Source organism: Triturus cristatus, chromosome 6 (assembly GCF_964204655.1).
Source record: "Triturus cristatus chromosome 6, aTriCri1.1, whole genome shotgun sequence".
Lineage (NCBI taxonomy): Eukaryota > Metazoa > Chordata > Amphibia > Caudata > Salamandridae > Triturus > Triturus cristatus.
Genome location: NC_140589.1, coordinates 513,013,365 through 513,031,228, shown reverse-complemented (window position 1 = coordinate 513,031,228; position 17,864 = coordinate 513,013,365). Strand labels below are relative to the sequence as shown.

The 17,864-nt window shown below is 43.0% G+C and overlaps 1 protein-coding gene across 6 annotated transcripts in view; it reads right to left on the bottom strand.

Moving 5' to 3' along the window:
• RIMS1 (regulating synaptic membrane exocytosis 1) overlaps positions 1–17,864 on the bottom strand; it is a 1,904,179-nt gene that overhangs the window by 244,756 nt on the left and 1,641,559 nt on the right. Inside the window, exon 1 of one of the 6 annotated variants that reach the window (XM_085610940.1) lies at positions 3,652–3,765. The exons of the other annotated variants lie outside the window; for them this stretch is intronic. Coding sequence (XP_085467066.1) covers positions 3,652–3,698 — 47 coding nt within the window. The 5' untranslated portion in view covers positions 3,699–3,765. Of the gene's footprint in view, positions 1–3,651; positions 3,766–17,864 lie in introns of those variants that run through there. 6 annotated transcript variants of the gene reach the window in all.

The following is a 17,864-nucleotide window of genomic DNA, read 5'->3' as shown; positions in this document are numbered from 1 at the left end:
CTCATTAAAAGGTAGCAGGGGCTCGGCAGTATTAGTTTGTCTGAGGACTTCAGTAAGACCATTGATTTTACATCCGTAGTGGGCAACAGGAGGTCAAGTACATCAGCTGCCCACCGCATCCCAACTGTGAAGGAGGCACTCTCTTCAGTAGCAGGTGAAGGTGGAGAGATTAGTGTCTGTAGAAGTATCCAGTTCACTAGCATCTTGCAGCTCATCACTATAGGGTTGAGCAAGGTTATCCCCTTCATCATAGCGGTTGTTATCGGAATCTGTACCAATATAATTGTGGCTGATCCGAGCACTTCCTTGAGGAAACGGCAATGTAACAGACCAATAGGGTTGCCACAAGGCTCCAGCCTAGTGGGATCAGAATGGGGCCTTGGCTGATGTTGAAGCAGAGTCAGCTTGGCGTTAGAAAGCATTATTGGTTGCACTTCTCTCTCCGGTGTCAATGCTCCAGAGTCTTGTGTTTCTTTTTTGACATACCCGAGGAATTCGACAGTGATGAAGATCTGCTGCGGGAAAGACTGCAAGATTGGGAACAAGACGTTCCCTTCAGGTTGACTGGTCCCCTCGTACAGTCTTCCGGTACTTGACGACGTACAGTTTTGCCTCCCAGTCCAAATGGCCCTCGGATTCATCAAGGTGAAGTTGCAACAGTTCATGGAGACCTGCACAAAAGACAAATCTGGTGGGAATGTGCTTTTGCTTGTGACAGTTCCTGCAAGGTTTGAACCCTGTGGTTTTAGGGGTAACTCATTATTCTTGTTATATTGTGAGAAAACAGTCTCATGAAGAGACAAGGGGTAGCTCCGAATCCGAGCCTGGTGTTGCAGAAAGAAAGGAACAGAACAGAAGTAAGCATGAATGGGTGTTGTTATATGTGACTCTGCATGTCACTTCCTCAGTGGAATGATGTTGGCGTGGAGCCACATGACACACCTGAGGAGTATTCAAAATATGAGGCATCTGGGGTTACAGTTTCCATCAAAAGTAAACGGATAGCTGTTGTTTTGACTTCCTTTAATGAAAGTACTTGGAATAAACTAATACAGTACACATTTTATTTAGAGTCTAGTTCCGTTCTCTATGTGCTTCACAATACCCGATCCGCAGTCCAGCCTTCATACTTTCAAGCTGTGGACACTGTGAACTGAACTCTCCTATGGGATGGGTATTCCCCTAGAATATTCCTTCCGAAACTGACACAGGGCTGGTAGGGCGTCCGAATAGCACTTTCAGCCCTCCAGAACTACCACTGGGCAGCCCAACTTATGGACATCAATCATTGGGTACATCTTCCTGAGGATGAACCCACTTATAAAATGGGCAGGTGAAATATGCAACCTGGGGACTACCTCAGAGCGGCATACGGGGAGAGGCGCGCCAATTCGTTCCCAACCCCAACTTCAGTTATGCTTCAAGTATGGCATACAGCATTAACGGCACTGGCTTGATGGGTAATATCACTAGTGCTACCCCGCTGTGGCACACGGCGAAATTGGGCATATTAGCCGGACACCAGGGCTTCGACAAACAGGATCTAATAGGCCTGTTGAGAGTGGGGGACCTGTGGGCATATGGGGAGATTATATCCTTTGCAGACCTACAGTGGGTCTACTAGGTAGCACACACGGTGGCGTATCACTATCTACATATTAGTCAAGCCTGACACAAGGCACTGCCAAAGGATGAGGAGCTTCGAGTCCTCCCCACTGGAAGACAGGCTGCCAGATGATTATATGGCGAGAAAAGCGATCTCTCTAACTCACCGTAAACTGTTATGTAACTTCCGGGAACTCTTGACTCAACTCCGAGAAAACTAGTTGGGTGATGTGGGGAGTTTGGAAGATGAATGGCAGGAGGTAATTGCATCCCCAGCTGTGCCTTCATGATTTCAACTCATACAACAAAAACTTTTACACAGGGTCTACTATGCATGTACAACAATGGTTGAAATGGGCAGGGCTGAGTCGATGCAGTGCCCCAGAGACTGTGGCCGGGAGGGCACATTTATCCATATGATATGGGGCTGCCCGGCACTCCAGAATAGTTGGGGGGCGGTGACGGCCTGCCTTATGAATGTGTACGGGGTGCAATGTCAATGTCGGTGTCTGTTAAATATTTGGGATGAAACAGACCTGAACAGTAAGGATCATCTCTGGGTGACAGAGGGCTTTAGGTTGGCCAAGCAGAACATAGCCAAGATGTGGAGGGATGCGTCCACTCCACCCTGAAGGAGTGGGAAATAGACATAGATTGGTGTATGCAGGCAGAAAAAGTGTTATGCAAAAGCAGAGGCTGCCCAAATAAATGGACCAAAATTTGTGGAAAATGGAATGAATATAGGGGGATGTTATATGCACCTATTGACCGAGCTGTATTAAAAGAACATGTACCAAGTGGCTAAAACATGCTAAATTGTCAGGAAGGACGGGATATAATGAGAGTCTGAAAGCACGTCGCAATTGGTCAGTGTTGTACTGTGTCTCAGTGGTATGTACTAAGGGCCTCATTACGATGGCGGTGGGACTGCCACCGTCAGGCCATCGGTGGCAACTCCTCCGCCATGGGACCCTGCAGGACCGTCCGGTGCATTAGGATGGCGGACAGATATAGGGCAGGTGGAGAGACCGACCGCCACGCATCTGATGGGCTCAAGGAGCTCGCCACATGGTCTGTAATCCCTACAATGGTGGCGGGGCCTGCTCAGGCAGCACCATAGGGATTACAAAGTCCTTTTCCGGCGGCTGTTTCACAGCGGTAAACCTGCCATGAAAAGGCTGGTTGAAAATGACTTTGGGGGGCTCCTAGCTGGCCCCCCTTACTCCGTGGCCCTCTGCCATGGGCCCAGGACTACATATCCTTGCACTATGTGGCAGGCACCGCATGGTGCCTGCCACATAGGGAAGGGATATGTCAGAGTTGTGGTTTTTTTTGTATTGCGGCGTGTGCTTCAGCTCACAGCACACTCCGCAATACAAAAGATACAGAATGTGACCGTCGTGATGGCATTCGCATCGTAATGCGGCCAGCGGACCTCCGACTCCTAGTCGGTTGGTCCTGCTTCCACATTGGTTACTTCGGCCCGGCATCATAATCAGACCCTAAGTTACTTGTTGTCATCACAATGTTGTTTACAATCTTTAAAATAAAAAGATTTATAAAAAAAAAGATTTGTTCAGGTCTGCACCAGGCGATAAGGAAATTAATATTGGCGTACACTTGAACAGCACTAATCTGTGCATAGCATATAACAGTATAGTATTCACAAGCAAATAGTATCACAAAAGCCGTTTATGAAGTGAAAACAATTCAGCAACTTGAGTTGTTTTAATTCTGTTTGTCTATTCTGCAACTACAGGAAAGTTAATATTTAAATAGAGCTTTGAATTTCTTCCATCTCCCATCCCAAAAAACAAAAGCAGATAAAAAAGCTCAAGATACAAAGGAATTAGGTGAAGGACTGGTTCTCTCATAAACATATCATGGAATCCAGCCACCAGTTCTATCTCTACTAGACATGCATACTAAAACTATCCTACTGAGCAGGAAGCCTGGTCTATTGCATAACGGCAAAAGGGTCACACACTACTAGCGCTGAGAAGAAAGGGAGACTAGTGACGAAATAACATGGGAGCTAACCTTTACCTCAAATCATCAGCAACTGAATGGCTTTTCATTTTCATATCTTTCATTTGCAATTTCTTTTCGCATCTCCACGCCTCGTATTCATCCACTTGATCTAACTGCCATGATATTCTTCTTTTTCTTTTGCCATCAGTTTGGCAGCTTTCTAAAGATTCCGACCTTTCCATAGTCAGAGCATGCAGGCATGCAAAATTAAAAGTGGACATCTTTCATTAACAACAGTGCTCAACATTCGAAGTCCATATTCACTTATTAGTAATAAGGCACATAAAACAGCAACGGTTCAACTGCTTAATACTTCATAAATATTGCCTGTTTAAATTGCAGTTCAGAGACAATGAATAAGGGCTGTTTAAGTGATTTTAATTATAGCTGAAATATTAAGTGGTACTATCTAGGCATATTAGTTGATAAATAAGAAGAATCTTTGCTGTCTATTTTATAAAATGTAGAGCTGTCCCATCGACACGTGGTAAAAGAAAAATCGGGTATTTCACTTACATGATTTCTTAATGCTTTTGGGTCTTTTCCATATAGCACTGCACATGGGTAAAGGACCATGCATTTAATTCACTGCCCTGCATCACAATGTATTTGTGTTTTGAATGAACTTCAGTTACAATGACTGCAACCTAACCGTTGGCAGATCCTTTTTCAATGCCAGTGCCCAAGTTCTAAAAATTCCAGAAATATTAAACACCTGACATATACACAGGTGACAAGTCCACATCAACAAGCCACAAACCTATTACCCTGTCAAGCAGGGGAAATGGCTCTCAACCACACCACTGAAGAAGAAAAGAAAGCGTACAAACTCAGTGTTTTAGTACATAACAAATTCATGCCTTTAAAGGGACGCAACCCCTCATCACACACCTGGCACAGCTCCACATCAGCACCTGACATTGCCACTGCAATCCCAGAGGGCTACAAGATTGCACAACAGGGCTGGCTTCACAAGCCAGGAGGAGGATTCACAGTCATCTACAAGCATTCCATCAAGTGCTCAATGTGCACAGAGAGGGCCATTCAATTTATGGATCATCTGAACTCAAAGCTGCAAATCTCCAGAAAACTTCACTCTGAACGTAACCTTTGCCTACCGACCACCCGGACGGCAGATACCTTCACCAGCCTCATCACAGACTTTATCACTCCTTCTTCTAATTGACTCCAAATCCTTCATACTCCTCAGGAACCTCAACTTTCACTTAGAAGGCAGGACCTAACCCTGCTCCTCAGCACTCTTCAATAGCCTGAACAATAATGGACTAACCCAGCTCGTCACACACCAACACATAATGAAGGATAAACACTAGACGCCCTGTTTTTACCAGCAGTGACAGCATCAAGTACAACTCCGTATCACCACTCACATGGAGCAACCACTCCATCACCCACTTACGAATCAACACACCATAAGTCAATGCATCAGAATCACCCTACCAAGAAGTAGTTGGGGCTAAATTTTAGATCAGACTGGCTCAATGCCCTCAGCACGATTAACCTAACCGCACAGACAACATCAACGAGGACATAAAATAATTTAACAACTGGATCAAGAACTGTGCAGATCTACCATATACAATGGGACTGCCCGATCATCCAGAACGTCTCGCACCAAATCACTACTATAATGACACAAGTCATATCTCACACAGTCTGATTGAACCCAAGAGAATTATTACTAAATATCTCACGAGACTACCCTCGGCCAAGGTTTCTTCACTTTCAGGTCGCTCTGGGGGTGGCAAAAAGAAATGTATTCAGGTCATGGGGGAAATCAGACCCCCCAACGATACAAAAGTGGAAGATTGACCTAGACTGGTCTCAGAATGAGGAGCAAGTAATATATAAAAGGAGAGGATGCCCGCAGTGGGGAAAAGTGTGTGGACCATGGAAATCCTACAGGTGAACTTGAGGCCGCAGTGTGGAATGTAAATATATATGATGACCAAGGCAAGACTTTACTAGAACTTGGAAATAAGACATTCTAAATGAAAACTGTCAAGTAGCTTCTAAGTTGCTGTTCTTTTAGAGCTCTATATGTTATGGAACTTAAGGAACAAATATATACGCTGTCATGTATTGAGGCATAATGATGTAAATGTTGAATGAAAAGAGTTTAAAGAAAAAAAGAACTGTGCAGATGCCCCTGCGCCCATCAAATCCAATAAGCAAAGAAGAACCAACAAGCAGGCCAGATGATCCTCAAAACAACTTTGAGACTCCAAACGTCATTGCAAAAACTTAAAAATAAAAGGGAGTCAGCCACAAAACCACCAACAGAACCATCTACAAGCCTGCCCTCAGCTACTACCACCGGCAACTGAGAGAAACCAAGAAATAAGCACTAGCTAAACGCATCGAAGGGAGCTCCAACAGCTGCAAGAAAATCTTCTCAATTGTCAAGGACTTCACCACACCCTCCATCTCCATCAACAGCATCACCCCTTCCCAAGAACTCTGTATCAACCTATCAAACTTTTTCCATTGTAAAATCATAAACATATACAGCAACTTTGCACATCAACCAGACGCCAGTGATTTCATCAGAAAACTACCCATCCCCAACTTAGACAGCCACCTGACCAAATGCAAAACTCCTACCAAAGAAGATACTGTGAAGATCATGCAGATCATTCACTCAGAAGCCCCAACAGACCCATGCTCCCATCACGTCTACAACCATAGAGCATCACCCATCAGCACTGTTCTCACCCACATTATCAACACCTCCACCACATCCACAAATATCCCTGGAAAATGGAAGCATGCAGTGGTCAACGCCCTTCTCAAAAAGCCATCCTCAGACCTGAGCAAACAGAGCACATTTCGTCCTATTTCCCTGTTCCCCTAACCAGCCAAACTGATAGAAAAGGCCATCAATAAGCAACTCAAAATCCACCTCAAACGACATCACCTACTGAAAAACACCAAGTCAGGATTCAGAAAAAATACAGCACCGAAAAAACACTCATTGCAGCCACTGACGACATCCGGATTCCTACTGGCAAAGATTAATTTCCTTAATAGATATACATTTGATAGAAATCAATGCTAATCAATGCTATTGGCAAGTAGCCAATTAGTTAGGATGATCACATTATGGTCATCATATCTAGCTAAAATCGCTCGTCCTTCAAAATACTGGTTGTGCTATTGGATGTGGTGACTTCAAGAAAAAATATAGATAGTAATCATTCATATAAAGTATTTCTCAGTTTAACCCATGCAGCCTTTATCTTGCAGCCCTCATGTGTGTGCCCTCTTCTTGTGAGGAGTAGGGGTTGTTGTGGGTATATATATATATATATATGTATGGTGACAATTAACCAGTAAATGCACTGATATATATATATATTTTTTTTCTATGTCTATGCATCACATGGTGAATACTCAGCACTTTAAAAAGATGGATATTAGTAACGTTGTCATGTGATCAAGGCCGGTAGTTGGCTGTAACGCGTAATGGCAGCATAACCCTTCAGCAAAATAAAGAAAGAAGATTGCACTTATCTGTGGTCAGCACTCATTCCTTTCAAAGTCGTGACGAGAGTTAGTGATATTTGGACCGGATTGACTTCCTCTGGTATATGCGGATCCCATCCCTACAAGCAGGCTCCGTGTCTGACAAGTCGAACCTTCGGGCGAGCACAGAGATTGGACTTCAGCGTCTTCGGGCATAGCTGTCATCGCTGAGAAAAACCAGAAGGTGTAGCAGTGTTCTGGGTCACGGAAATCATGGAAGCCCCCTGACGCTATGGATCAAGCCTAAACCTATGTGGATTGTCGGCTGCATGCATTGGGACCGATGCGAGCTCAAGGCGTACGGAGAGCCGAGTGCTGAGAGTTGCAACGCCAAATCCACGCAAGCAAAATAGGCGTTAAAGGACTTTGTGATATTTGTCAGGTAGGGAGGTGTGCCCACGGGGACTGGAGCGGAGTTATTATTTGGCCGCACGGTCTCTGTGAACAAAAGTATTTATATTTACACTGAAGAGGTAACGAGACTCGTTACGAGATAGGAAAACAGCTGCAGAGGAGATGTTCTCCGACTCTCCAACAGCCCAATCGGATCAAAGCAAGGGGGCAGCAGGCTCAAGTGGAGGCTCAACAGTGAGCATTAAGAATATATTCCGTAATTTGGAAAAGGCAATGAAGCTGGATCAATCCAAGCGGTGGGAGTTCAAGTCCCTTCAGAGATAATTGGATGTTGGAAGGATCCAAAGGGGATTATGGATCATGTTAGCCCCAAACTGTGAAGCACCAAACCCACATGTGATGGCTGAGTGGGCTGAATGCAATTTGGAGTCGTCGCGTAAACTAGTTCAGATACTAGTTAAGTATGCAGATATCGACAGGCAGGAATTGCAAACAAAAATAGATGCATTCAACGATGATATTAAAGCCTTGGGTGAAAGCCAGCACACTGAAAAGTTGCGCGAAGAAATGATGATTAGATTAAGGAAGGAAGAAGCTAAGATAAAATCTAGAAAAACTTATAAATTCAGGAGAGACAAGGAGGACTATGACAATGGTCAAATCTTCACGTTCTCAAGTAAATTTGACACACTAAGGAAAGCAAGGATCAACAAACAAGCAGAGCAGCATAAAAACATTAATCAGCGTTATACCAACATAGCATCAGCGTCAGCATCTGATTTAAGCTCAGCATTGGATTGTGAGTCAGAAAGTGACACCAATGCACCTGGGTCCAGTAGAAAAGTAATCAAGCTTTCCTTAAGTGAAGAAGTGGATTTTTTACGTCAAAGCAGGAGAGAGACTCTCCGTCCAAGGAACAGCAGGCCAGCAAAAAGCGATGTAACAAAAAAAGACAGGAACGAAGGAAAGCCTGCAGAAAACGGTGCAAACAAGAAGCCAGCACGCGGTCGAGGATATTGGAAACGGAAGTAAAAGGAACTGCATCAAATTCAAAGACCATCAGTAGCGCTAGCACGATAATAAATCTGGCGCACTTGATTTGACGGCAGCGGAACAACAATTACTTGTTTTAGGTTTGTCTTACTGCCCAGAGAGTAATTTTGATTATACGCAGACAAGAACAGATGTACACAAGTTTATAAGAAAACTGAAATTAAAGAAATTTGATTTTCTCTTAAATACTGCAAACAAGGACAGCAATATCCTAGCAAATCCAACATTGTTGGAAAATGAACCAAATCTAACTGTAGAAGATTTACCCTTACTCAGAGACCTTGTGAGTCTACAGAGTCAAAATACAATCCAATTCAATCTAGGTGATTCAAATGAACTTCAATGCACAACCCTAGCTCCAAACGTTAACCTTTATGAAACATCAGCTAAACCTAACACAACTTTTAAAATGAAATCAAAATGTACCCCAAACATGCCTCAGGACTTGCTGGATATCTTTAATGAACATGTGGTGGCAGAGGTGAAAAAATGTAATCTAAATTACAATCTAAAGTACAAAAGGCAAAGAAAGAATATACTAACCATGAAATGAAATATCAGCAACTAATTGACAAGTTGCAAAAGGAAAATCAAATAGTCATTAGAAACTCGGATAAGGGTGGCAATATTGTTCTATGGCCGCTTGCGAAATATATGGAGGAAGCACTCTTGCAATTCAACGTTGCCAAGTGTTACAGGAAAAGTTCATTGCAAAAAATGAAAGGCATACAAGATGGTCTATTTTCGAAACTTCTGGCATGGAAAGCATGGGTCTTCTTAGCAAGGATGAGATTAAATATTTAAAGAAAGAATATCCTTTGACACCTACAATTTACTTCATCCCAAAAATTCATAAGAACATGCACAAACAACTCAGCCGACCGATCATAGCAGCATGCGAGGGTCTTTTAGAGAACATGTCCAGATATTTATACTTTTTTCTTCAGGATCATGTGAAAAGTTTACAATCGTATGTACAGGACACTGGTGACTTTCTGAATAAAATTCAGAGAGTGCATTGGCAACCAGGTTATTTATTGATTGCACTTCCTCAATAGACGCCTTCTAAATTCTGCACATCATAATCGAATGTTGGTCAATATGCTTACATTTTGTTTGGAAAATAATCTGTTCATGTTCAAAAATCAAGTCTACCAGCAGATACAAGGTGTGGCAATGAGGCCAGCTTCTCTCCCAGCTATGCCTGTTTACACATGGGCTGGTGGGAGGCGCTGGTCCTCAAACAACAATATGATCACACACTAACGGATAAAGTTATATGTTGGTAGAGATTCATAGATGATTTGTTTTTAATTTGGAACGGAACAGAGGAAAGTGATATAGATTTAATTTCACAACTTAATGTCAATAGTATGAATTTGCATTTTACAGCCACTATTATCCCAGAACAGGTGACATTTTTGGATGTGCTGGTATATATACAAAATAATTTGATTAAAACGTCTTTGTATTGTAAACCCACTGCAGACAATACAGTGTTGCATGCTACAAGTTCACACCCCGTACACCTCATACAGAGTATACCTTATGGGGAGATGTTGAGGATCAGAAGGATCTGTAGCGATGACGATGAGTTGGCAAAGCAAGAACAGCTAAGTAGAGACAGGTTCTTGGCACGTGCTTATACATCTCAAACCATAGATGCCGCAATAAGAAAGCCAAGATCAAAAGCTAGATCCGATCTCCTCATCAACACAGTTAGTAAGACTAGTACAGTGGATCAAATTCAAAATATGCACATGATGAACCAGTAAGACTAATCCTATTGTATACCAAACAGGAGAAACAGCTAAGAGGCATAATAAAACAAAATTGGCCGATAGTCTTACATGATCCTGTAATAGGGCATCTGTTACCTAAAATTCCTTAAATCACCTACAGAAAAACAGCCTCTATGGGAAACGCATTAGTAAAAAGTAGCCAAGAGGATATACAAACAAGCTCCTGATTAACCGCTACAAAAGGGTTTTTCAAATGTGCCATGTGTAAGGCTTGCAAATATGGAATAAATAAGAGCACATGCCATACAGCTTTTAGTGAAAAAATGCACGCTATTAATAAACATCTCACAACTGATTATGGTGTCTATATATTGGAGTGCAGTTGCGGCCTTCAGTATGTAGGCAGCACCAAATTTCAGGCACATAAAAGGATCCTGCAGCACACTAGAGCAATAGTTAATATGGATCCTACCTACCCGGTGGCAAGACATTTTAAAGAAATGCTCAACAGTGAATTAAAGTATTTTAAATATTTTTTAATTGATGCTGTATTTGCCCACAAAAGAGGAGGTAACCGGGAGGAGAAGCTGAGGAGATTGGAAACTAGGTATATATTGGAACTTGATACTAAGATACTAGAAAGTCTAAAAACAACAGAGGACATACATACATATTTGTAAATTACATAGGGTTTTTTAAAAGGATATTTTTGGAGGATTTTTTCGTGAATGTTTTATGGTAATTTATTGTAAGTATTGCCTTTGAATAAGTCCCTTCATAGAATGAGTTTTTAGTGCATCCATGCTTTCAATTTATAATATGTTTTTCATGAGTTTGGGGTTTTAGCTACATGATATATGGTATGTATTTTAACACCTTGCGTATAATTATGTGTGGATATGAATTGCATTTTTTTCATTATGATCTTACATGTATGGCTTTTACAGTTATTTATGCATATTTATATATTAATATGTTTATATTTATTTGTATTTTACCCATATTTATGTATACATATATAATTATGCACTGTAGCCACCTTAAACACTTGTCATAATCGGGAAATAATTCCCAAAATTACATGGAATAATATGCATTTTTGAAAGAGGAATTTGTCCACAAATGACTGATGAGAAAATCCCCTTTTTAATTAGACATTGATTGCTAGAATTTGTAGCAGCTCCCACTTTGCACACTTTTGCACAATTTAGCACTTTATGCATTAAGTACTTTACATACCCTGGCTGGGAAGGATTTTTTTCACTTACACGCATTATTGCACATAGATATGCTTTTTAGTTTTTGGCATGAAATTACATGAATGTGATGAATAACAAATGAATCTTCATTTGATACGTTAATCATGAAATTGTACAAAAATACGTAACAGAACTTGGAAATAAGAGAATATAAAAATGAAGAAAATGATACAAAAAAAAGTAACGATGTGTATTTATACAATGATGGAATACTTGGTGACAATTAACCAGTAAATGCATTGTATATATATTTTTTCTATGTCTACGTATCACATTGTGAATACTCAGAACTTTAAAAAGACGGACTGATTTTAGTAACGTTGTCATGTGATCAAGGCCGCTAGTCGGTTGGAACGCGTAATGGCAGAATAACCCTTCAGCAAAATAAAGAAAGAAGATTGCACTATGGTCCGCACTCGTTTCTTTCAAAGTCGTGACGTGAGTTGGTGAGATATATTATCTACTGGCGGTCACCAGTATATAGTTATAGTTAGGACCGTATTTCCATAGGAAATCTCAAAATTCTATTTTGAATAACTTTGGCGCCGGTTGACGAATCTTCGCGAAATTTTCAAAACTAATGGGGCGCTCCGCTCAGCTCCTACCCTGAAAGTAACGGGGGGATTCGTCAAGCGGGGGCCGAGAAAAAAGGGGGGTCCCAAAACGCGTTTTTCCCATGCATTTTCCCATAGGACCTTTAGTCGAAGGTACAGCCCGAACGGCTGAATAGAATTACTTGAAATTTGGCAGAGAGGTAATCCTCAGGTCAGGGATGTGCCTTTTGCATATATGGAGTCAATCTGTTCAGTAGTCCCTGAGAAAATTGCAGTTAAAAGCACATACATATCTATAGCCGTGCACCGTGCGCGCACCGTGCGCGCACCCTAACATGCGCAAGCGTAATTCTGATTGGTTGTTACATGTCAGTCAACGTTCGAATCGGTCGAAATCAGGAAGTGTCGGCTGCCATTTTGTTTGTTTTCAGTGCGAGAGTGGAAAAGGAAGGTGGCGAACGTGAAAACGGGGCAGGGTAGAGAGTTCCTGACCCCCTAGCCTTTGTCAGGGGGTCCCTGAAGGACCCCGAAGGCAGAAAAAAACATTTACATTTTATTTTTTTAAATAGCGGGGGTGCGCGCACTGTGCGCGCACGGTGAAAAACCATAAAAAAAAAGAAAGACATTTTTTAATACGTAGTTTATTAAAAAAAATATATATAAAAAAAATAATAATACATACATAACTTAGCATTTAAAAAACCGTACAAATTCACTGAAAAAACCATAGGTTTCACACACGTTATAGTTAGGAATTAGCATTTAAAAAACCTTGCAAATTCACTTAAAAAACCATAGGTTTCACACATGTTATAGTTAGGTGGATATTTCACTCGTAAAAAACCAATGAAATTCCAAAGTTATAGTTAGTTCAGATAACTATAACTCGCGCGACCGCCACTCTATCACAAGGATGATGTCATCAGTGATGTCAAGAGTGATGCCACTGACCATGTCATGAGTGATGTAATATGTGACGTCCTGAGCAGAGGATTGCGGGCGCGCGAGTTATAGTTATTAGAACTAACTATTACGAGTGAAATATCCACCTACCTATAACATGTGTGAAACCTATGGTTTTTTAAGTGAATATATATATGTGTATATATACATATATATATACACAGCGCACCCGAGAGGGTCCACCGCTGCACACTGGAGCAGCTAAAGTGCGAAGCAGGAGGCTCTTTCAAACAGCATGAGCGAGCCTCCAGGACATCGTGTGCCTCTTTGAGAAACTCTATTTTAAGGTTTTAATCAGCAGCGACCCACATGGGTTTCACTTGGCCTACCGGTGCTAGAATGCTATTTTGTCACTCACCTGAGCGTATTTGATTAAATGAAATAAATAATGGACATTCTGGTATCTCACGCTTGCCTTTTGTCTCCACAATCTGTCCATCCAGCTAGACGGGCGTTGGCCTGAAACGCGTTGACAGTGCGACATGAGGAGTGTGTCCAAGAGGATCGCTTTGGCAAATGGCGATGACCTCCTAGGAGTGCAGTTCCACCGAGGGGAAACCTTTGCAAGTCAAGTAGAATGTGGCCTAGACCGACCACGGAACAGCACCACCGTGAGACCCGAGCAGGTCCACCGCTGTGCACTGGAGCAGCTGTAATGCGGAGCAGGAGGTGCTTTCAAACAGCACGAGCGATCCTCCAGGAAATTGGGTGCCTCTTTGAGAAACTCTATTTTAACCCCTTCGCTGCTAGGCCTTTTCACCCCCTGTGCTAAGCATTGTTTTGGCTATTTGGGGTAGTTCACGCTTGGGCCCCTGTAACATTTTGACCACATAAGGTATCCAAGCCCAATTTGCTTCCTTTTCTTCCAACATCATGGGGATTCTAAAGGCAAAAACAACAGTTGATTGAGAGAATGCAGAACAATGTCATACATTCACCCCAGTACAGAGATCTGGGCCTAAATCCATCGTTTTTTTGCTCACCATGCCGTTCCAGTTTGAACCCAGCCATATGCAAATCAGTCTTGACCCTGTGCCTCATGCGAACAGTCCAGCCCGAACTACCAAGCCAGGTCTTCCCTGGACCGGAAACAAGCATCCTAGGACCAGGTTCAGGGTTTCATCCCTCTTCAGCCAGGATAGCTTTATTCCAGTGGTATGGAGAGCATGGGACCCACGTCTGGGCATACCCTTCCCACTCAGGGTGACAAATGCAAAAACAACAGCTGATGGACAGAATGCAGAACAATGTCATACATTCACCCCAGTACAGAGATCTGGGCCTAAATCAATCGTTTTTTTGCTCACCATGCCGTTCCAGTTTGAACCCAGCCATATGCAAATCAGTCTTGACCCTGTGCCTCATGGGAACAGTCCAGCCCGAATTGCCAAGCCAGGTCCTCCCTGGACTGGAAACAAGCATCATAGGACCGGTCTCGGGGTTTCACCCCTCTTCAGCCAGGATAGCTTGATTCCAGTGGCACGGAGAGCACGGGACCCACGTCTGGGCATACCCTTCCCACTCAGGGTGACAAATGCAAAAACAACAGTTGATGAACAGAATGCAGAACAATGTCATACATTCACCCCTGTACAGAGATCTAGGCCTAAATCCATCGTTTTTTTGCTCACCATGCCGTTCCAGTTTGAACCCAGCCATGTGCAAATCAGTCTTAATCCTGTGCCTCATGGGAACAGTCCAGCCCGAACTGCCAAGCCAGGTCCTCCCTGGACTGGAAACAAGCATCCTAGGACCAGTTTCGGGGTTTCATCCCTCTTCAGCCAGGATAGCTTGATTCCAGTGGCATGGAGAGCACGGGGCCCACGTCTGGGCATACCCTTCCCACTCAGGGTGACAAATGCAAAAACAACAGTTGATGGACAGATACCAGAACAATATCATACATTCACCCCAGTACAGAGATCTGGGCCTAAATCCATCGTTTTTTTGCTCACCATGCCGTTCCAGTTTGAACCCAGCCATATGCAAATCAGTCTTGACCCTGTGCCTCATGCGAACAGTCCAGCCCGAACTACCAAGCCAGGTCTTCCCTGGACCGGAAACAAGCATCCTAGGACCAGGTTCAGGGTTTCACCCCTCTTCAGCCAGGATAGCTTTATTCCAGTGGTATGGAGAGCATGGGACCCACGTCTGGGCATACCCTTCCCACTCAGGGTGACAAATGCAAAAACAACAGCTGATGGACAGAATGCAGAACAATGTCATACATTCACCCCAGTACAGAGATCTGGGCCTAAATCAATCGTTTTTTTGCTCACCATGCCGTTCCAGTTTGAACCCAGCCATATGCAAATCAGTCTTGACCCTGTGCCTCATGGGAACAGTCCAGCCCGAACTGCCAAGCCAGGTCCTCCCTGGACTGGAAACAAGCATCATAGGACCGGTCTCGGGGTTTCACCCCTCTTCAGCCAGGATAGCTTGATTCCAGTGGCACGGAGAGCACGGGACCCACGTCTGGGCATACCCTTCCCACTCAGGGTGACAAATGCAAAAACAACAGTTGATGAACAGAATGCAGAACAATGTCATACATTCACCCCAGTACAGAGATCTAGGCCTAAATCCATCGTTTTTTTGCTCACCATGCCGTTCCAGTTTGAACCCAGCCATGTGCAAATCAGTCTTAATCCTGTGCCTCATGGGAACAGTCCAGCCCGAACTGCCAAGCCAGGTCCTCCCTGGACTGGAAACAAGCATCCTAGGACCAGTTTCGGGGTTTCATCCCTCTTCAGCCAGGATAGCTTGATTCCAGTGGCATGGAGAGCACGGGGCCCACGTCTGGGCATACCCTTCCCACTCAGGGTGACAAATGCAAAAACAACAGTTGATGGACAGATACCAGAACAATATCATACATTCACCCCAGTACAGAGATCTGGGCCTAAATCCGTCGTTTTTTTGCTCTTCATGCCGTTCCAGTTTGAACCCAGCCATGTGCAAATCAGTCTTGACCCTGTGCCTCATGGGAACATTCCAGCCCGAACTGCCAAGCCAGGTCCTCCCTGGACTGGAAACAAGCATCCTAGGACCAGTTTCAGGGTTTCACCCCTCTTCAGGCAGGATAGCTTGATTCCAGTGGCATGGAGAGCACGGGACCCACGTCTGGGCATACCCTTCCCACTCAGGGTGACAATCACCATTTTCCCAGCTTTCAGGCACAAGCAGACGTTTGTCAGAAAACCACATTTTTTTACACAGTTTTGGCATTTTTCTGGGACGTAGCCTATTTTTTGTGCTTTCAACGTCCTTCCAGTTAATGGTAGAAATGGGTATTAAAGCAATAATGGATCCTGGAAAGCTATACATTTCAGAAAAGTAGACAGAATTCTAAATTCAGCAAGGGGTCATTTGTGTAGATCCTTCAAGGTTTCTTTATAGAAACTGACAGTTGACTATAGGAAAATGTTTAAATTAGTTGAAAAAAACAGCCATTTGTGACAACGTTTTCACCTGTAACTTCTTCTAATTATGACAGCTGTTTCAAAGCAATATACCGTTACATCCGCTGGACCTTTATGGTTGTGGGATATATATGACTTGTAGGTTCACCAAGAACCAGACTAACCCAGAGCCAATAACTGAGCAGTGTCTTGCAATAGTTTTTTATTATATACCGGATATATAGCAATTAATTTGGGAAAATATATACATGGAAATATAGGTATGAAAGACACCTAAGTATTTCTGAAATTGGAACAAAATATAGAGTTTAGAAACAGTAGATATTTGCACATTTCAGAAATTGTGAGTACCCATATTAGCATGAGAATTATAGGTCATTTTTCAAAATGACTTCTTTTTAACACATTGTCTTTCATTTGGAAGGCAGAAATGCATCAAACGTCAATAGGTAATAACAGTTGCTTTACAATTCTGTGGTACCCTCGGTCTCCTGATAAATATGGTACCTCACTTGTGTGGGTAGGCCTCGTGCCCGCGACAGGAACGGCTCAAAACGCAATGTGGACACACTTTATTTTTACAGTGAAAACTAACCCTTTTTTTGCAAAGTGCCTAGATATAGATTTTCAACCATAGCTCTGCCGGCACCTAGGCAAACCTAGCAAACCTTTACATTTTTTATAGACACCCAGAGGAATCCAGGATCGGATGACTTGACTGGCTCTCACCAGGTTCTGTTACCCAAAATCCCTTGCAAACCTAAAAATGTGTTTAAAAAACCACATTTTCCTCACATTTCTGTGGTTGAAAGTTCTGGAATCTGCGTGAATCCACAAAATTCCACCCACCCCTCTTTCCTCAAAGTCTGCCGAGAAAAATGGTATCTCACTTCTGTGGGTAGGCTTAGTGCCCGCGCAGGAAATGGCCCAAAACGCAACGTGGACACACCACATTTTCACAGTGAAAACAGACCCTTTTTTTGCAAAGTGACTAGCTGTAGCTTTTGAACCCTACCTCTGCCTGCACCTAGGGAAACCTAGCAAACCAATACATTTTTTAAAACTAGACACCCAGGGGAATCCAGGATGGGGTGACTTGACTGACTCTCACTAGCTTCTGTTACACAGAATCCCTTGCAAACCTAAAAATGTGTACAAAAAACCCACATTTTCCTCATATTTCAGCGGTGGAAAGTTCTGGAATCTGCGTAGATCCACAAAATTCCACCCACCCCGCATTCCCCAAAGTCTTCAAAGAAAAATGGTACCTCAAAATGTGTCACAAAAAACATATTTTCCTCAAATTTCTGCGGTGGAAAGTTCACAGAAATGTGA